A 22,447-nucleotide genomic window follows, 5' to 3' on the forward strand; every position below is an offset into this window, starting at 1 on the left:
TTAATACGGAACTAACATTGTACATTATACTACCCTGACTTAAACATACCAGAACAAAGTAGTATTTATTTTTCCACTTCAGTTAAAGGCATTTTGGGGAAAATTGAAAGATTATTTATTTTATATCACTATATGCTCTATGAAACACTATTGTTTAGGCTAAGTCTTTAGGACTTAAAGCCTATGGAAAACATCAATAAAGCAAGGCAGTTAGCTGTTTCATAGTTTTCATTCTCTATCCGGCCGATTTCTGTTTTTTTTTATAAACAAATTACGATGGTCTGAAAGGACTTTTATATTTTTTTAACTTTTCTGCTTTCAGAATTCCAGAATCATACTTACCTTCAGGTACACTAAAAGCACACGAATTCTAATTTAGCAAAACACTTTTTTTCACTCTTTGGCCTGCACGATACTAATGCTTCCTTTTACATAAACACATGCACACAATGGAAGTAACAGAAATAATAAAAAAGGCATTTGATGCTGTTCTAAGTGCTTAAATTCATTACCTAATTTCATCCTCACAGGACCTCAGGAAGGAAGGCATTGTTATTATCCCCATGATAAAAGTGATGACGCAGAGTCATGAGAGGTTAAGAGAAGGGCTTCCCAGGTGGACTTGCAAATGCCAAGGAGCTGGGCTCCACCTCAGACTGTCTGTCTCCAGGGCCTATGCCCTTCACCACTGTACAATGCCACTTCTCAAATATTCAATAAGAATTATTTATTAGCATTGTCTTCTCAATTAAAGGAAGCATCAAATAATTCACCATTCTATAAACCATGCTCCTCCCTAATTCTTACTGGTCCTTGTTACCCTCTCTCTTATTTCTCTACAAACATGAGATTTTATTATATTTTCAAATGGATTCATTCGATTATTCTTTTGGGCTTAAAGTCTAGTCTTTCTGGCTTCATATGTATGATCCTAATTATTATTGACAAGCTAATATATAAAGACCATACTTAGTGATGGCTCAGGATTTTCACACAAGGGATTAATAGGGAGCAACAGCTCGTACTGGTCAAACCTCAACAGCAACTTCATATTGCAGTGCTCCCTGAATCACTAGACTAAACAGAGGCCAGCACACAATTCCTAATTACAGTCAGAAATTCTCACAGTGCTTCATCAAAATGAATTTGCTCAGGGAAAATTTGACTAGACTGTTCTAGTACACATTTCAACATCTGTGTTGCTAAGTAGTCTGAAGTAAGCTTCTAGATACTTAACTACATTTTCACTTCGGAATGCTTTTTATAATACTGTTTTATTTTATGAATGCTACCTTTTTAGAAATCTGACAGGGAATTAAAAGGGCAGGTATTGTATTTAGAGAGCTATTTACTAAATAATGAGCAGCTAATTAAATAATAAAGATAACACAGTAAGAGCCTGCCACTCTACAGCTTAACAAAGGCGCCAACGTACTTCTCCCTAATAAGGGGAAGTTTTAAGAGTTATCATTAGACATCCTTCTGTGTTATTATGCTGTCTGTGGTAGGTGTGCATTCTGGATCCACAAAACTACAATGATAGAAACAAGATGTATGTGTGTGTGTGTGTGTGTGTGTGTGTGTGTGTATACACATACACACATGTAAATCCCCCCTCCCAAGAATACTATAAATACTTTTGAAAAAAAATATGTTTTGGCTGAAATTATCTAGACATCACTTGGAGCAGGAAGGTCAAGGAAAGGCCTCCCATACACAGTGGAGATGGCTGGTCATAACGGGGTGGTGGGCAACTCCCCAGCTCTCCTCCCTTTTCCTCTTAGTTCACTATGGTTACTGCTCAAAGGATAGAAAAAGCAGTACATTCTCCTGTGGCACTGCTGCTGTCTGTCATCTTTTCGCTGGGTCTGCTAAAATACTGTGTTTCTGGTATAAGAGAAAGTTATGTAGAAAAAGACCCTCAATCCAAGGCTCCTTATTTCTAGGAAAGCTGAGTCCTGGATTCTGCCACATTTAAAACAGGCCAAGTCATAAGTCCCCAGGGTCATCTGTGTACACATCTTTGGAAGATAACTACCTTTCACTGAGTGTTTACTATGTGTCATACATTAAACATGAAATCATCTAATTTAGTCTTCATGAAAATGAAAGAGGAAGGCACCAGATTTCTGGGGTGAAAGAGGAGAGGAAACTTAAATGTTAGTAAGTAGGATGATGACACTTGAACTCAGATCTTTTTGTGTCTAAAGTCTATGCTTATTTGATACTATTTTTTAAGAAGAGAGTGATAGAACAAAGTAGAAACACTTGAGCTGTGCCCCTCAGTTTAATTCCAAAAGCAAAACTGCCCATATGAGTCACTTCAAACTCTTTCTACATTCTTACAAAGAGGTTAGAATTGATTAGAATGTATGCCAAGTGAGTAAGAAAAAGTGTACAGTTTAACATAAAAGGAGCAGATGCTAACTGAAGTTGGTTGGAAACCAAATCATAATTTAGAACACCTCAAAGGTATATAGAAAAATAACACTGTTAAAAGAGAAAGTAACCAGTAATACTTTGTGTGCTATATTACTATCCTTGACTTAAGTGTGATACCTTTGAACGATGTCCAAGGGCAAAAATGCAAAGTCGATTTTCATGAATCTTGCTAAATAAAGTCCTTATATTGGTGCAGACTGTTTACACAAGGGGGCTTGCGTGTAATTTTCTCACTTTTATCTGGATCGATTTTGGTAATGATGTTGTTTTGCACATAATACGTAGGTGTGTTTCATTTTTATATGAAACTTTTAAATAGAGAATATATAATCACAAAAAACCTAGAAATAAGTAGATAAATGCACTGCTCTTCTGATGTGCAGATTCAGAAACGTAAAAAACTAAGCAATGCCAGAGAATGCGGCAAGGAATCCTTACGGATATTACAAAATTTGGAAACCCACGTTGCCATTTTTTCAGATCTAACTGCCTAATTGTTCCTTCCATCTATGTTTTTCCAGTAATTATACAAACGCCCTCTTTGTATTTTCTCTCATTTAATTTTGTTTAAACTGTGGCAGAACTTTATACACTGTCATTAAACAATTATCTTCCCATCAAAATTATTTTAAGAAACCTACTCTGGAAATCAAACGGGCATGTTGCCAATTTATCCATATAATGTGGAGGAGAAAAAAAAGGCTGTGAACATTTTTAAAAGTCAGAAAACTACTTTTAAAGCCAGAAAAATAAAAAGTATTGTCATTTAATGGGAACTTTGTTTCATGTCACAGTATAAACTCCTGCCAGAATTCAATGCTATGTAACTACTTATATTTTGATTTTCAGCAGATGTAGTCAAAGTTGACAACATTCTTCTGTGAATCATTAGAAAATATTTTCACTGAAAACATATTCTTGATTTAAAACATAAGTGGTCTCATTTGATTTTTTTTTCTCAACAGCTTGTATCAACCTGTTTTTAACTCCCTAACTTTTGCCATCTTTCTACACTACACACGGACATCTTGATCTAGTGAACCAACCAGATAATGAACAATATTGAATACCGGTTTTTCACAGGAATCCTCTACTTGAAAGAGGGGGAAAATATACCAAAGTACTTGTTTAACAAAAGTAATTTCCTTCTGTCCCTAATGCTTCATTAGGAATAATTTATATTTGCTCCAAATTAAATGAAGAATAAACTATAACATAAATACGCTTGGTCTGACACTAAAAAAAAATTTGAGCATGTGTAAATTATGCCCAGAAAATCCACTAGCAAAGCAAGCTGATTCCCTTCAGATTCTGACCTGGATTTAGCATGACCTGAGCTGGCACTCCTCTAAACAGAAGCCTGAAAGACTGCAGACCTTGGAAGGCACACATTTAGTCAGAAGATAAATAACCATGTAGTGACGCTATACCTTATTCTTATTTAATTAACTTTCATCCACATGCTTTATGATTAATCTGTAAACAAATCAATCGTCCCACATCACGTACCAAATGTATCAGCTATAATAACCCTGTGCAGGTTTCTTGTTTATATACACATTTTACAAGTTAACAGTTGGGGGGCAAGATTTTACTAAACACAATTTTAACCTGCAAATTGGCCTCTTTTCAGAGAAGTCATTCCAGGACTTTCTTTGGGAAACCGCCCTCCCATTCTGCAGTATGGACAATTTACCCAAGAAAATGTCCACAGTTTCATCGAAATTTTGGACTGTGCTAAAACCAAAGTTTTCAAATAAACCTATAGCATGCATGCAAAAAGAGCAATTTTAGGAGAGAACTTTGAAATAAGAAACACATGTCAAACTCAGAAGTTTAACTCTTACTACTGACGATATCAACAGAAAAGCCCGCTGGGTAAAAGTAACATGAAAATATGAAGAAAAAAAAATAGCAGTTGGATAAATCTGACTCCCTAAATAAGAAGAAATGGAAACCTGCCCTGATAGTCATTCAGTTAGTGAGAGTTCAACCAACTGATATGCAGCTTCACTTTGGAGGTGAAAATTCAATTTAATGAAAGTCTATTGCATAAAATTCCTTCCCGTAAAAAAGAGGTAACATTATTTAAAAAGTAAAAAACTCAAAATATTTCAAATAAACTAGTTTAAACAACCCCCTTGCCCTTCCCAAGACACATAGAATCAATTCACATGGTTTGTAAAACCAGTTTGGTTACTCTCGGGAATTGCAGGGATGGAAAACAAGCATTCCTTTGCTATTCATCGGATTCTTGACCTGAAGATAAGCCTCCGTTTTGCCTGTCTTCTCTTTTTCCCAATTTTATTCAGCAGCCACTCGACTGCTTTAATTAAAAAGGACTCTCAATGCATGACCATAGGGGAAAGGATGCACAAAAGAATGCAATGTAAAGAATGTGGGAGCATATCGCACATGGAAATAAGATAAATTAATTCCAAAGACTTTCCAATCCCTTTTTAGAGCACTCATACATGAGAAACCAAGGAGAGGTTATCAATACTTATAAGCCAACTATTCCTAATATTCCTCAAAGATCACTAATTCCCCTTGCATGAAGAAAAGCATTTCCATAGAGTAAAATGAAATTTTATAAAAATTCATATGCCCTAATACCAAGAATTTGTCAGGAGAAATTCAATAGATTGGAAATGGAATGGAAAGAGTAAAAGGCACTGAACATATAGAAATTTGGAAAATAATTCTGAAACCTTACATTGCTCTTTCCCGTTGTCAGGAAAAGGCCTTGAATTCCGACTCTGGAGCTTATTGACTGTCTAAGTAGCACCTACAGTCAAATGATGTTATTGGGACACCGACCTTCAGTTTTTTTGCTAAGTTATTGATGAGCCGTGTTTTGTTGTCTATACTCTCACTGGATGCCCTTGTTCCAATGTCAAGTGTCTGTGAGAGCCACAGCTGGGGTTAACTGTCAGAGGCTATAGAAGAGAAGAGAGCGCTTTTTCCAACAAAGTTGAGTGACTCATTCTGGGCTTCTGGAAGGCTCGCTTCCCTAGCATCATTTTCTAAACCTTGTATTTCTCAAATCTTTAAAAAAAACCTCCACGAGACACATATGAATTTTTTAAGATACATAGTAGCCTCCTCTGATTACAATCAGCCATCTATTGGGTACTTGGGGAGCGTGTGAAAACACACCAGGGAGTTTGGGGTTCTCACAGTGACGGGGCTGCTATTGAGATTTGGAAGAAGCCAGGTTCCGACGGTCCAGCAATGTGCTGGACAGTCCTGCATAGCAAAGAATCGACTCTTAAAATCCCCTTTGGAGAAACACTGGTGGCTAATCCACACAGTGGGTCATCTAGTCATGTACACACACACCTCATTTTTTCTCTCCACCATGGTTATCAGCATTGCTTCTCTTTTTTTTTTTTTTTTGCGGTACGCGGGCCTCTCACTGCTGTGGCCTCTCCCGCTGCGGAGCACAGGCTCCGGATGCGCAGGCTCAGCGGCCATGGCTCACGGGCCTAGCCGCTCCGCGGCATGTGGGATCTTCCCGGTCCGGGGCACGAACCCGCGTCCCCTGCATCGGCAGGCGGACACTCAACCACTGCGCCACCAGGGAAGCCCAGCATTGCTTCTCTTTTTGAAAGAAACAACAATACATAATGAGAAACTTACAACAATAACTACCCCAAGAGCGCCTCTGCAACGTTATGATTAAGACTATGTAAAAATCCATGTCTGAGCGACAGCAGCCGGTTTTGTTTCCTGCTGGATGCCAGGCACGATGCTCCCACAGCAGCTGCTGCGGGAGGGTGTGCTGCTCCCTTGGCATTTTGCCAAACCACATTAGTCATCTTTTTCCCAAGCATGATACGTAACATCCCCATTAGTTGGGACTCTGGATCTTCCATCAGAAGAATAGTAGAAAATGAAAAAATGGGTAACACGGGGGAGGATAAATAATACAGGATTATACCACGTCATGTAATAAGACTGGGTGTGTTCTTGAAAAGATGGTATTATTCTTGAGAAGCATGGAATTTCTACAAATTAGTCACATGACAGAATGCAACAGACAAGCTCCTATTTAAGTCAAGCCTATAGAACAGAACAATCATTTCCTATGTGGTCTTTTGTTTCAAGGAGCATTTTCACATAGTGTTACTTTAAAGATAAAAGTGCAATGTCCCATGATAAAAGTCACCCCTAAGACAGGAAAGAGAAGAAGACACAGAGGAAGGGGAAGAAAGAGGGAAGGAGGGAGGGATGGAGAAAGAGAGATGGATTGTCACATTTTCTATCTCGAAAAGTTTGGTAAGGGCATGATGGTCTGAATTAGAGTGATCATACTATTTATCAGGCAAACTGGGATTTTTTTTGAAAGTCAAGTGTCTCTAAGCAGAGGGGACCCTGGGACAGCCGAAGTAAACTGGGATTGTACTTGGGGCAAGCTGGGATGTAGAGTCACCCTCCTTGCTACAGCAAACAGAGGCCTCTCTTGGATTTGCCCTTGTTTACAAATGACATTTAAGCCTTATCAGCTATAATGCAGCATATCATGGTGAGAATAGTGTAAAGGCATGAAGAATTTCTCACCAAAAAAGAAACAAAAAAGTAAAAACTGGCTGCTCATTCATTCATTCATTCATATAATAAATGTTTACTGCTTTCCTACTATGCGGCAGGTACTGTGCTAGGTACCAGAACTGGACTGAGAAAGAAAATCTCTAAATGATCCAGACACTTGAGTTGCTCCTATTAGTGGAAAAAAGGAATCATTCTACAAAATCTCAGCTATCAAGAACCTTCAAAGAATGCTCGTTAGGGTTTAGTCAAAATTCTCGCCGTCGCTAAGATGTACACCATTTTAAGCAACAGCACATTTAAAAGGAAATCACTTTATATAGAAGTAATCCTAAAATGTGTTATGATGGTAAACACAGTTTAACTTTTACTTACAGAATCAAGGTGATCAACACTAAAGAGCATCAGTATACTGTACTAAGGGCTGCCCTCAGGGGTTACTAAAGCACACAGGGCTTCTAGCATTACTAGCCAAAACGTCCCACATGATTAAGCATTTTGCTTTCTTACATTTATGTTTCATTATTTTCCTGTCTCTTTTTATTGTTACACTGTCACTTATCAATACCATCACTATGCGTACTTGTAATAAGAGCCGTCATTTAAATTCACCTAATATGTAGCAGATACGTCTCTAAGTGTTTTCCCTATGTTGCTTCATTTAGTTTTTAAAATAACCCCATGGGAGAATACGGTATTAATCCCATTTTTCAGGTGAGGATATGTGAGGCACAGAGAAGTAAAGTAGTTTGCAACAAGGCCAAACAGCTGGAATCTGAACTCAGGCAGTTTACCACATTCGCCTATTATACCGTGTAAGCGTGCTCACATCCACTTTATTACGGTATGAGCTCGAAAATTAGAGATATACATAAGGTAAGAGAACATACACTCCAAGACAGCGTCAGAGAGAAGCGAACATGTGATTTTGGGGGAATCGACTCTATGACACCTAGATTTGTCATCAGGCTTTTTTCTCTCTCTTTAGTTCACAAATATGCTCGCATGTGTCAAGTCTGCTGGATAACTGAGTTTGCCAAGTTTGCTGAGCCTTGGAAATTAATTACAGTTACAACAACAACATTTTATAGTATAAACTTATTTATGTTTATCTGAGGTTGGATAGTTTCCCATTAGAAATTTAGTTTTTTAGGAAAAACAGAGTTTAATTTTGGTTACATGAATTTTAAGAAAATAGAGACAGTTATCTGGCACAGTAAGCATGCCAGAAAGACATCAAGTATCAGGTGATAGAAATTCATAAACTCATGAACAAAGAATCCATTCATCCCTTGGCTTATTGAAAAGCAAATGAGAACATTGTGTAGGTTGCTAAGACAACTGAGATGTGATGATTAAATGTGAGATAATGGCAGAATCCCTGCACCTTTAGGAGTCGAATGTTTAGAATCTTTACTAAGCCCTCATCTATATTTACAGCTGAAACTTTAAGAACATTACTTAAAAAAAAAGAAACAAACAAAACAGGCTTCAGGCTTTTGAGCTCTGCTGATGAAGACGCTTGAAGCCTCCTGATCAGGAGAGAGCCCTGGTCTTGGAGAATGTGTGTGGTGTGGCAAAGAGAGGTGTTCCTGGCTGTGGATCAGTCCCATCTGGTAGCAGTGATGGATGAGATGCCTGCCAGAGACTGCTACCAATGAGTCAAGAACAAATATTTGCAACTGATTTATTTAAATTCCAAGTAAATATTTTCAAACTATGGGAAAGACTAGAAATAGTAGCTTTTTTTAGAATGCTGCTATTTCAAATTTGAAACTCTGGGCTCTCTCCATTTTGGCCACACCGTTCTTCCCGCTGTTGCTAGAACACGCCAGGCAGGCGTCCACTGAAGGGCCTGTGCATCGCTCAACCTGAACTGAATGCACTTCCCCCAGCCTTCTTCTCGACTTACTCTCTCATTTCCTTCAAGCCTTTACTTAAATATCATCTGATTTAAAATCACAATCTACTCTCCCCAATACTCCTGATCTTCCCTTTTATCCCTAGAATTGATCACTTTCTAACATACTCCACGATTACGTATGCTCCTATTTTGTTCACTGAAGTATCTCAAGCTTTCAGACCACTGCCTGACACATGGCCGATACACAATAAATGGTAACTTTAAGGGCAAGAATAAATGTTCCTATAACTGAACTGCTGAAAAGAAAACTAAGCTCCTCCAGTTTGCTCTCATGTTAAGTCGGCCCCACATAAAATGGGACCCCCAATGCTTCTACTCACATTGAATAACAATTTTAATTATTACTGTGATGCAAAGTAGAGTCTTATCTTAGCTCCTCTGATCCTCTGGATAAAAATCACTAAACAAATGCTACTTTATGTGATGTGTTACTCTGATCAAATTAATTCAAAGCAGCTAAGAGTCTCCGGAAAGACTGTTTTAGATCATTAACCATAAAGACTTCAGAGGAACTCAGTTTAGTACAGAAGAGGCTGACCAGGAACATGGCCATTCTCTGGAATTCATCACTAATACATGTGAGGAAATCAGGAGTTTTCTCATTTTTGGAGGATAATGCAGGTTGTCGGAAAGAAGAATCCAGGTCCTTCCACTGCCCATGCCGATTTCAAGCCAAATCCATTACTTCACATTCTTAAGACAAAAAAAATAAATAAATACGTGATGTAGAAAAATTAGAAAATATGTTTAAACCATGAAAAAAATGGTGTATAAGATCTTCTCCAAAAAATAACCACAATTTGCTAAATGTCTCTCAGGCCTTTTAAGTAAGTCTCACTGTTGCTTTCCTTGCCTCCATGGCACCTGTGCCATGGCTGATCTGTCATCGCAAGTACAATTTTCATGATATTATTATCTGATCAGAAATTCAGTGGTGACCTCCTAATACCTGAAAGGGAGGTGGCCAAAATTTCAAGTTTGGACAACAAGTGATTGACGGCTGATTGTATTTCTTTAGGTAGGTCTGAGAACTGGTTTCAAAAGAAAGAAAGTCCAGAACTAGATACTCATTTTGGCAAATTTACCTTCAGAAAAGTAAATAATTTAAACTGCAGTATGAAGAACATTCATCAATTATCTAACAACTGGATTAACCACAGGAAATGGAGAAAACAATTTCTATTTGGATTGGTTTTTGAGAGCAGAAAAGGAGATTGGGTTCATTGAATAGTAACTGGTCAGTTTGAGGATGGGGACAGGAAGGTCAAAAATTGGTAGAAGGGTTTACAAAAAGAGGTGAATGCAGCTCCTCTTACTTGGAAGTCTGGCTGCCACTCCACTTAATGCTCTCGCAAGAGATCTCTACTTTGCAGATCATAGTTTGTAGACACCTGACCTAAAATCGAGCTCCAAATCTCCATACTAGTGAAACAGATAACCAGTGAGTTATATATAATCAGGGAAGGAGCGAGTGATATATGCTGGATTACATAAAATGAAGGGCTTGGGGAAGGGGTGTTGGATGAAATAGGTGGGTTGTATACTCTGGGTAGGGAAGAGGTAGAAAGTAGACGGCACCTGATGGGTTAGCTGCTAAGCATCGCTTTTCTTGGAATTTGTTCTCACCACTGATACATATGTTCCTAAAGGTGGCTCCTGAAAGCCACTCTGATACCATTCCCTTCCATGGAAATTTGGAACTGAGATAAAGAGAAAGAGAGAGATTCTCTTATCTTGGTGTCTGAAGAGGTAAAAATTACAAAATCGGAGCAGTGTCACATGGATATTTTCCTCCTATTGTGGGTCCTGCAGAAAAAAATAAGACTGAGCAGCCAGCCAACCATCATAAAGAGAGATAAAGACACTGAAGCAGCCAAGCAGTGAGGACACAGGTGGGTAACAGATGAACAGGAAATCCAAGCCAACCACAATCTATGCGAATTTACCTATTTTCCAATCTCATCGACTATTTCTCCATATGAATCAAATGAGACTACTCACCAACCATCCATAAAAGCTACCTTTCAATTTCAGTTTCTAGTCCTTTTTCCCCCCTTAACCTCACTGTGGATTCTCTTTCTCCCATTTCTTCAAGTCTTATCTCTCCTTTGATACCCAGCTGTAGCCCTAAATCTTCCATGCAACTCCTCCTAACCACTCTGGCCCACCGTGTTCAGAATTCAGGCTACACTCTGGTGTATCATTCTTGACTGTTCCTCAGTGAAATGAGCTCATCTGTAGATGAGCAGGGACGTACCCTCCTAAACAGATGCTCTCAGCTAACGAACTACACAGTACACAAATATCGTATTTCACTCTAATGTCTATGTAGGTAATGGTGACAGGAAAAGGGAATGAAAATCAAGGTACCTGTGTGACTGGTATATTTTTTTTCTGGAATTTACTTTCTAGGGACCATGTTAAATTCAAGAACTCTTCTGTCAGTCTAGAGCTAAAGGAAGAAAATGAAATGGGACTCAATGAACATCTAACACACCAGAATAAGGGCAATAAGAGAGTGGATAACAGGTAGCCCAAGTAATCCTTGACCTCTTACGGACAGCAATTAGACATGAATAGTACATGTCCTTATTTTTACTTCTTGCACACACTTTCACTTTTAAAGTTATTTGTTCATGCTTCCATGTATACTCTAAATGTCTACTAAATACTGTGTGTCTAATAACGAACAATCCCATATGGAAAGTGTATCATTTAAGAAAGGCTCGTCCCACAACCCGGCAGACTAGAAAGGCAAGGTCTATATCCAAGGAAGCCATAGGGGATTTGTTGTATTAGCACAGAGGTGAGGTGACAAGAGCCTGAACTTCCATAGTGGCAGTGGGAAGGGGTAGGATAGAGAGATTCAAAACACAACAGAGGAAAATTAAATACAATTTGATGACCAACGGGATTTGGGGAAGGAAAGAGAGAAATAAGTGAAGGATTATTCTGAAGTTCTGAGGCAGGACAACCGAGAGAATTATCACTGGAAAGAAAAGATCCTGGGGGATGGAAAGTAATCATTCTATACAAAGGGAGTTTGAGATGGCTGAGAAAAATCCCTAATAAAATTACATTAGGACTTTGTGGTTACAAGAGAAGTTCCAGGAGAGACTGCAAGCTGGATTTTTGTATTTGGAAGTTACTCATTCACTTAACGGGTATGTACTGAGGACCTGCTTTGTGCCAGGCCCTGTGCTATATCCTAATGTTACAATGGGGAGCAAAAGAAAGCAGAGATGATCCCTCACTCTGTGGAGCTTATAGTATAGTGCATGAGTCAGGCATTAATTAAACGAGGCAACTGTGAAGGAGAAGGCCATGAGGCCCTGATGATGGTGGGACCAGAAGCAGCAAAGGCTGCTCTGAGGAAGATGTACTGAGCAGAGATCTGAAAGATGAGTTGAAATTCAGCAGGTGAGCAAAGTTGGGAGGGGGAGGGTAGTGCAAGAGGGGAAGGAGCAGTCCAGCCTCTGTGGAGGGAGGAGCATGGCATCTGTAAATGCAGATCTTCTTACAGGGGAAGGCTGATTGACACTGAGGCTAGAGTAATAGGAAGTGGCCAAAGCATTCTAGACATGGTGGGCTCCGTCAAGAGTTGTGAACAGAGATTATATGTGAAAAAAAAAAAAAATGAAATGGAAGGAAAGCTAAAAATGATCAAGAATAAAATCTTGGGATCTGAAGATAGTCAATGATGTATTACTGAGTCAAAGAAATGGTTAAATAATTCCATGGACTATACAGTTAGGTTGTGTTACTGAAAGAATCTAAGTTTATTGGAACTACATCTTGACATTTTCAGGTTTGAGGAAATGCAACCTGGTATTAATAATTTTTGATGCTTCTTGGAGACAGAATTTTGGGCTAAATGGACCTCTAATTTGACACAGTGAAATACAATGTGTGTTTTCACCAAGGGGCCCTCAGCTTTCACTGCTATGAAAACAATATAGCATTTAATTTTTTGACAGGCAATTATATACAGATAAACATTTCAGGCTTCTGGAATTATTGCAATAATTATTTTGCTAGAAAATAATCATGTATAACTTAATACTTTAAATATAACACTGTCATATCATAACTATTTACATAAGATGAATTAGTTGCATTTTTAAGCTTTTACACATAAACATTGAATAGATAAACTTCCTGAGGCTCACTTAAATATTATGATATTAAACTGAGATTAATTCCAATGCTTCCTTAAAAGCTGGAGATTTGTTCTGTCTTTCTCTTGATGGTTGTAGTTAGTATAGACTAGGGCACCCTCATCATTACCCACAGAATCTTTTTTATTCTCCATGTGTAAAAACTATCATCTTAGCTCATATGTACCATAAGTACTTCCTATATATATACTTTCATATTCTCCTTTAGATCTCTTTACTGTAATATTCTGGCAATACTGTAGCCACAATGAGACTGAGCAATAATAGGAAAAGAACTGGTATAATTCCCAGAAGGCACTTCATAGCTCAATTTCACCAAAATTTTTATTTCCATTTACTCCTTAATTAACAAAACAAGTATATAACAAAACTGGCTGACTTGAGTTTTGTCTCCTTTCTAAGTTCTTGATCTCTTCTTGGTGAAAATGCTCTACCAGTTAGTGGCCCAAAAAGGAAAAAATAAAGAGAAACAGAAGTTTACCAGAGAAATCATTCGGGTATTATGGGGACTATTTTAACATAGAGGCATTCTAAGATATTTGCCAAGAATGCAATTAAAGAATTAGATAGATTATTTCCTCACCTCATAAATGAAAAGTAGAAGAGTTAAAAAAAAAAAAGGGAGACTCATAGAAACTTCTAATTTCACTCCAGGAGATATGTATTATTTTAAATTTAAAAAAAAACATGTATTTTCAGGGATGGCACATGTTAGACACAAATAAAGTCACCAAGAATATAGAAAAAAATCAACATAAAAATGATAATTCAGATTTTGTTTTAAGATGGTCTGTCTAGTAATAGACTTAATTTTAGGGAAAGCTAAAGCATGAGATATAAATTTTAGTTTTCTCATGTACCCATTTGAAGGTTAACGTAGATTTTAGGAACAAAGGCCAACAACACTACATTCTCAACATGGTTACAACACAGAGGAAAGTAAAACAACAAAAAAAGTACATGTAAGGAATGTCAGTTTTTCCATGAAGCACATTCTATCCCTTTCCATATGACATCAAGTTCAATACAGTCTTATGAAACTGAGAGAATACTGTCCCTAACGTCTGACTTTCAGTATATACACATAATATTATTTCTAAGAAGACATTTTACCTTCCTTATATTGTATGGGTTTGTAAATTCTCTTTTTTCTAATCTACCAGTCACATCTGCGGGCCAAGCATCTCTTTCCAAAAGAGGAATTAAGGCCAAGCAAGACAAAGAATTTGCTGATACACATATGTCACTCCAAAAATTTCCCTGGCAAAGTTTCCACGCCCAATTTAATTACTTCCCTACTGTAAAAACACTTTCCATCTGCATTTATTCTAATCTTTTCAAATCCAAAACCAACATACTATAAAGCTAGCTAAATAAATGAATGATATTAGCTTTAGGTTCCAAGTGAGGGAGCATTTTATAAGGCAGTGGGTCTCCAGCTCCCATGCATTTTATGCTGATACCTTATTTCATTTTGAGCTCAGTTCTTTACTATAGATTTGTTTAGAATAGAATTACCTAGCCCCAGGCCTTAACTCTCTTTCTCTTTCTCTCTCTCCCCACCCCCCCCCCACATATACACACACACAGAGGGGAGGGAAGGAGGGAGGCATGGGGGAGAGAGAGAGAATATATGAATATTTGTGGTTCTTAATGAGCAAAAAAGAATGTACCCATGCATGTATATACTAAAGGAATGCTGTCCATTATCTATAATAAAGGCATCTTCATGTTTTTTCTGATTGTTTATAAAAACTGAACCTCAGTACATGCATATAATAATTATTAATTTTGGCAACCCTTGATTCGTTGACTATTCAGTAAGTTATTGCATCCTTTTTGTGCAAGATGTTCTATAGCGTATCTTTATTCTCTTCTTGGTGTTCCATCACTGCACTGACTTAATGCCATTTTGCCACTCCCAGACCTAATATCTGTGAATAAACAGAGAATCCAAGAATATCCACCTCTTTTTGTTATTGACACTATGAGGGTGTGGAGGTTGTCATTTGCACCATAAGCTAGGAGAAGGGACCAGACACTATCAAAATGTCTGGGCAACACTGAATCAATAAATGATTCTAAGTTTTCTTGAAGGCCTTTCCATCTCGGGTTTTTATAAACAAGGGTGCTTTATGTGTTTGTTTGTTTGTTTGTTTGTGGTACGCGGGTCTCTCACTGTTGTGGCCTCTCCTGTTGCAGAGCACAGGCTCCGGACGCACAGGCTCAGCGGCCATGGCTCACGGGCCCAGCCGCTGCGCGGCACGTGGGATCTTCCCTGACCGGGGCACGAACCCGTGGTCCCCTGCATCGGCGGGCGGACTCTCAACCACTGCGCCACCAGGGAAGCCCCTATGTGTTTGCTTTTTATATCACAAAGCTTTAGAATCCTTAGAAATCGATTTGCCTAATTTTACCCATATATTGCAGATTAGGAAACTTTTAGAAGCAGCTAATCCATGGCAACCAACTAGTAGTTTCCAAGAGGTCAAGACACTTTTCAATTAGTTTCTATTATATAATAATAATAATATATAACAAAATATATTTAAAACAATCTTTTAAAAACAACTGTTATTGATCTTAAAAATAAAATTGCACTTTTAAGGCCATATGGGTTGGGATTTGCTAGATAAATGAGAATGATCTAGTTCCAGGTTTAAATACATTGAGATCTGAATTCTCTCTTTCTTTTCTAACTTACTGATATAAATTGAAAACACTGAATCACTTTGGTGCATTTCTGCTTGTTTAAAATTTGTTCAAGCACTAACACTATCTGTCCAAAAATCCCGAGCGGCCTAAAGAGTAAAACATTTTGATATACAATATTAATAAAAAGAATATAATTATATGTTCTGTTTTCCCTACTAACCCTCAAGACCAGCTACTTGCAAAGATTATCTAATTAGTTAAACTATAAGTCATAGGTGGGTTTCTCATAGAGGTCAGCAAAATGGTCAGGAAGGAAATGTCCACAAGGAATAGAGCTTGAGTCTCCCCTCTCCATGCATCCTGGAATTCCTTTGCTTTGTCGGAAAAATTTAATGGTTCATCCATTTCCTAAAGCTCCAATAAGTTAAAAGTATTTGGTTCTATTTTGATGTCTAATCGTAAAAGACAAAGATCATATGTCAAAAATCCTATATCATATTATATACTTTTGATGATCCAAAAGAAAAGACCACACACAATCATTTCACTATAATATATATAGGAATTAATTATAAGAATATCATATTACATAAAACAAAGGAAGATTTACTCAAACTGTGAATGGACTGTATATAATATATACTTGCTTTCCAAAAGGAAAATATGGTGGTCATTAACATTTTACCTAGCTCTGTATTGTTTTACTAGACCAAGAGAATCACTACATACCTCATAAGCTGGAGCAAGTAGGACAAAATAAACTAACACCCATCTCACCGTTAAACAAATTTCTTAATGCAAGAAGTTAAATTATATCATTTATATCATATGAAGGATATGCGTTTACTATTGTTATGATATTTAAAATACTTTTATTTACCCATTTAAAATTTTGAAATAAAAACAATGAAAACGTATAGACCTAAAAATGTCTGTTAGGCATCTGGTCCAACCACAAACAACTAAATGGGGCTAACTCCTGTATGTAGTGGCCTGACCACTTTAATTCATCATTTCTTCAAGCTCTATATGACCATAAAGAGAATGCCAAGTTAATTTTTATCTTTTCTCTTTGATGGCATTCTCAAAATCTAGCAATGTTTGATTGAAAAAAAAAAAGGTAGATTTTTGGTAAACACAGATTTAAGAGGCATTCAGTTTCTGGCAAAATTTCAAATGTGAATACGTTATAAGAAGAGATTAGAAAGAAAAATGAGGGTGAACTTAAAATAATGAATGCTAAGGGAATATATTTTCAAGTGTTCCTAGAGATGTTCCCACTATTGTTCTTTAAAGTTGACTTCAATCAGTGCCCTTTTTATTAATATTATGATTAATGGCATCCTAGCCAGTCTAATGTGTAATTTCCATACAGATAAGTTCTTAAACTCAATGTTTTAAAACACAGTTGTATCTGGAGTCTAATGTCTTATTAGTTCTCAAAAATTGCAATTTTTCTTAGTGAAGTCTTGGCCTCTATTTTACTGTACCTGGAATTCTGGGGTTCTGGAACATCTGATTCTGTGCACGTTTTCTTTACCTGTAAGAAAAGAGTACTAGTTAGTCTCATATGAAAATACAACTTCCTCATTCAGGTTCACATACTTGTTAAACTTAAAGTGGCTACAGCTCTGCTCACCAAGATCTCTATAAAATACTCCCCACATTTTACAGCGGTAGCATGCAGTATTAAATAGTGTATTTCACTATTATCCTATGAACAGCTGCCAAAGGCACTACCCTAGACTCCATTAGTATGTAAAATGTTCAGCTAAAATAGCTTGGGACTAGCTTAACTAGGAACAAAGAAACCAAAGAACCAGGTTTCCCACTTAGGAACTGGAAAGTCATACTGCTCTCAATTCACTAAGAAATGTTTTTCCAGTTGATACTGCTTCTGTCTCCTACTAAAGCACACAATAATAAACACCAGCTTCTGGGGGCAAAGCACAGTGTTAGCTAAAACATTCATATATTAATTTTCATTTTCTCAATCCAGTGGCTGTATGTTTTATATATTTCTCAGCATATCAATTAAGTTTCGGCATTGCTCACAGACATCTCATATATATTTAGAGTATACTTTGCAGACTGTATTTCAACTTTGTGGTTTTTAACCCACAAAAGGTAAAGAATGAAAATAACTTTTACTTTAGGACACACTATCCATTTCTGGACAAAAGTGTGTGGTACATCCTCTAAAATAAGGTAAAGCACACATCCATTGCCTTTCACAATTTAACTTCAAGCACAGATAACTATGTCTGATTATTGTGGTCTTAATGGTACATTATATGCAAAGTAAATTCCGTTTCAAAAATTCCTTAGTTAATATGCATCATAAACAGTATACATTAACAAGTCCATTGTCATACACTCTGGGTGTTTACATTGCCATGGTCTATTTATGCAACCTACAGAATCCAAGGCACTTTAACTTCTAATATGTAGCTTGGAAGTGAAAATAAGTCTACTGTATTTACACCGTGAGTATACTACATAAGTGTGAACTGTGATACAAACGGCATCACTTAAGAGTAAGTTTTAAATGTTAAAGATACAGCATTGTCTTTCCAGCTCACAAAGTAACTCTTTCCTCTTCTGACTTAAAAATACAAATACAAAAAAAAAAGATCCTTACACTTTCAAAAATCCATGTTTTTGCTTTCAGTTCTAAGCCTAGACGTTTTATAATTGGGGAAATCAAGTATTTGGCTTGATTAACTATACTCTTTTTTGCATCCTGTGTATACATTCATACAGTATGAAAATAAAACTGGTTAGCAAAGAAACTATTATCTCTGTCCTATTATGTAACGTATTCTATGCTCTTAATATGAAACTTAGCACCAAGAGATGGAAGGGTGAAGAAATATTTCTGAGTAATTAGTTTTAAAAAAAAGGGAAAAAGCAAAACTTTTCTTAAAATGTAAGCATAAAATTCACTATGAAACCCACAAAAGTCCATTAAAAACTCCAAGAAAAATAAGAACTAAAAGGGAAGGACATGATAATAAAACCCTTCTTTCCCACTGGTTCTTCCCTATGATTCATCACCAGAAACTATATGAACTGCCCAATGAATATGTAGAAATCACCTCAAAGTGAATGTCACTTTCTGAAAGACTATGATAGCTTGACTTTGGGACTGACTAAAGGAGCTCCAGATCACACAAGCAAACTAGACAGATACTTCCAAGCAAAAGTCAGAATGAGACAAGCTTCCTATGGCTTAAAAAACAAAGATTTTTAAAAATCTTTAATACCAATAGTTTTACATAACATCTTTCTCCAAATAACTAACCAGAAAGTTCTTATTATTTTAATTTATTCTTAAAGTAGTAATTGTAATGCCAGAGAACACATCTATTGATTACTTACTATCTAGTTTGCACAGTCCCAGATTCATAGCTTATGCTTAATAAGAATACGATGAAAGATTGAAGTAGATATAGATATTCTTTTAGATATTGTTAGAACTTTGCATTCTTCAAAGTAATTCTTTTTAGGGGTTTTATTCATTTGTTCATGGTCGAATGAGGGAAGAATAATATTTAGGATACCATGACTACTATAGGAGAGGTCTATGCAGTGAGGCCGATGTTCAGAGGACAATCTACTTGTTCAGAGGCAAGTGACTTCTGAACTAAGTCTTAAAGGACATAGGCTTCAAAGACAAAATCTGGAAAAAGTAGGTGCTTCATGGGGTTTGTCAGAGGAACCATATTATGAAGACCTTATAAATGGTAAAGAATTTGGAATTTAATCTTTGGACAATGAAGATCAATGAAGGATTTTAAGAAACAGACTGGGTAGAGATGTGCAAGAGGTAGTGTGGAAGGGGACAGGCTGAGGACTGAGAGACAGATAAGAGCCTAATGCAGCAAGAGAGAAAGTATACATTCCATGAAAGCAGACATGGCATTGATCTTGTATATCACTAATCCCTAGTCTTGAATAGACGCTCCTTGCTATGGTATGAATGTTTGTACCCCTTCAGAATTCATATGTATAATCCTCACTCCCCAGAATTAGGGAATGGGGCCTTTGGGAGGTGCTTAGATCATGAAAATGAAGGCTCTACAAATGGGATTAATGCTCTTACAAATGAGACCCCACAGAGCTCCCTAGCCCTTCTACCATGTGAGGACACAGTGAGAAAAAGTCACTGGCTCTAAACCAGGAGGTGGGCTGTCACCACACACAACCATGCTGGAGCCTCCATCTTGCATTTCCCAGCCTCCAGAATGGTGAGAAATAGATTTCTGTTGTTTATAAACTACCTGCAGTATTTTCTTATAGCAGCCCCAATGGATTAAGAGAGTCCCCAAATACTAGTTTGCTAAGTGAATCATTCAATCCATCAGTGAGAGATGGTGAAGGCCTGAATTAAGATAGGAGCCATGGGGAGAGTTGAGAGGATGTTTTTGATAGATACTTCTAAGACAGAATTGACAGAATATTGTTATTGATTGAAACAAAGTATAAAGTAGAATATGATCTGACCTTTTAATCTGTCCTTGAAAAAACTTTGGTAATACCAAAGATCAAAAAAAAAAGTTAACTTATGCCTTCTTTAAAATACTTCAAAACCCCATCTTTCCTCTGAATTGATGGAGAAAAGTTAGATGATCATTAAGAAACTTGTTTTGCAAGTCCTGATTATGCAGAGACGTTAATCACGAGTCATGCAAGCTCCAATCATCATGTTCTATTCTGACTTCCAAAAAGAAGAACAGGTAAGAATTAACCTACCTGATGAAAAGACAACCTACAGAATGGGAGAAAATATTTGCAAATGATGCGAGAGACAAGGGCTTAATCTCCAAAATATACAAACAGCTCATACAACTCAACAACAAAAAAACCAAACAACCCAATCGAAAAATGGGCAGAAGACCTAAATAGACATTTCTCCAAAGAAGACATACAGATGGCCAATAGGCACCTGAAAAGACGCTCAGCATCACTAATTATTAGAGAAATGCAAATCAAAGCTACAATGAGGTACTACCTTACACCAGTCGGAATGGCCATCATTTAAAAAGTCTACAAATAACAAATGCTGGAGAGGGTGTGGAGAAAAGGGAACCCTTTTACACGGTTGGTGGGAATGTAAGTTGGTACAGCCACTACGGAAAACAGTATGGAGGTTCTGCAGAAAACTAAAAATAGAATTACCATATGATCCAGCAATCCCACTCCTGGGAATATACCCAGACGGAACTATAATTCAGAAAGATACATGCACCCCTATGTTCATAGTAACACTGTTTCACAATAGCCAAAACATGGAAACAACTTATCCCACTGACAGGTGAATGGATAAGGAAGATGTGGTGTGTGTGTACACACACACACACACACACACACACGCACGCACACGCACACACACACAATGGAATACTACTCAGCCATAAAACAGAAGGAAATAATGCCATTTGCAGCAACATAGATGCAGCTAGAGATTATCATACTTAGTGAAGTAAGTCAGAAAGACAAATACCATATTATATCATAAAATATGGCACAAATGAACCTATCTACAAAACAGAAACAAACTCATAGGTATAGAGAACAGACATGTGGTTGCCAAGGGGGTGGGGGGAGGGAATGGGATGGAGTGGGAGTTTGGGGTTGGTAGATGCAAACTATTACATTTAGAATGGATAACCAACAAGGTCCTACTGTATAGCATAGGAAATATATTCAATACCCTGTGATAAACCATAATGGACGAGAATATAAAAATATGTGTATGTGTATAATAACTGAGTCACTTTGCTGTATGGCAGAGATCGGCACACCATTGTAAATCAACTCTACCACAATAAAAAATAATAAATAAAAATTTTAAATAAAGAAACTTGTATGTTCACAGCGTCTTGATCACAGAATTAGAAGCCAAATGGACAGTTTTACCTAAATTTAAACACACTGTCCCATTTGAGAGATCAATACTTCATTAAACAGTGACTGCTGAAATATACACACTATTAAAGGAACACTATTCTTACAAAATATGTAGAATTTTGTCTTTAATGACCACTAATTTAGTTTTGAATTTGTTTTGAATAAAGCTGAAACAAGCAGGCCAAGAAACGAGGCAGAATTTCATGCCCATAATTTAAATCCAAATCTTAGTTTTCATAAGACACACAAGGAAATGAGCCAAAAATATGCCAAGAGAAAAAAGACAAATAATGTTAAATGCATTTAATTGGTGGCAAAAATGTGAATTTTAACCCTTAATGTTATAAAAGTACATGAAAAAATCAAAGGAAGATGAAAAAGAATTGAGTTTATTTCAAGAAAATAACTATTAGTATGTAATGAAGATACAAACATCAAACACTGAATTTTTTTTGTTTGTTTGCTTTTTGTGTGTGTGGTACGTGGGCCTCTCACTGTTGTGGCCTCTCCCGTTGAGGAGCACAGGCTCCAGACGCGCAGGCCCAGAGGCCATGGCTCACGGGCCTAGCCGCTCCGCGGCATGTGGTATCTTCCCGGACCAGGGCACGAACCGGTGTTCCCTGCATCGGCAGGCGGACTCTCAACCACTGCGCCACCAGGGAAGCCCTACTGAAATTTTTGAATGAATGAACAACAGCTAAAATATTGGAGTGTTTATCATATGCCAGGCACATGCTTAGGTAGATACTTTTTTTTTTTTTTTTTTCGGGACGCGGGCCCCTCA

At 37.2% G+C, this 22,447-nt stretch overlaps 1 protein-coding gene and 1 non-coding gene across 2 annotated transcripts in view; both read right to left on the bottom strand.

The window, feature by feature from the left end:
* EYA4 (EYA transcriptional coactivator and phosphatase 4) overlaps positions 1-22,447 on the bottom strand; it is a 229,912-nt gene that overhangs the window by 105,210 nt on the left and 102,255 nt on the right. Inside the window, exon 2 of the mRNA XM_024759051.1 lies at positions 17,241-17,290. Within this exon, the coding sequence (XP_024614819.1) occupies positions 17,241-17,290 (50 nt within the window). The remainder of the gene's footprint in view (positions 1-17,240; positions 17,291-22,447) is intronic.
* Positions 20,374-20,512, bottom strand: LOC112409189 (U8 small nucleolar RNA). The gene has a single exon (XR_003005119.1). It is a non-coding gene; the product is annotated as a U8 small nucleolar RNA (small nucleolar RNA).

Source organism: Neophocaena asiaeorientalis, unplaced genomic scaffold, assembly GCF_003031525.2.
Source record: "Neophocaena asiaeorientalis asiaeorientalis breed wild unplaced genomic scaffold, Neophocaena_asiaeorientalis_V1.1 scaffold5, whole genome shotgun sequence".
Taxonomy (NCBI): Eukaryota; Metazoa; Chordata; class Mammalia; order Artiodactyla; family Phocoenidae; genus Neophocaena; species Neophocaena asiaeorientalis.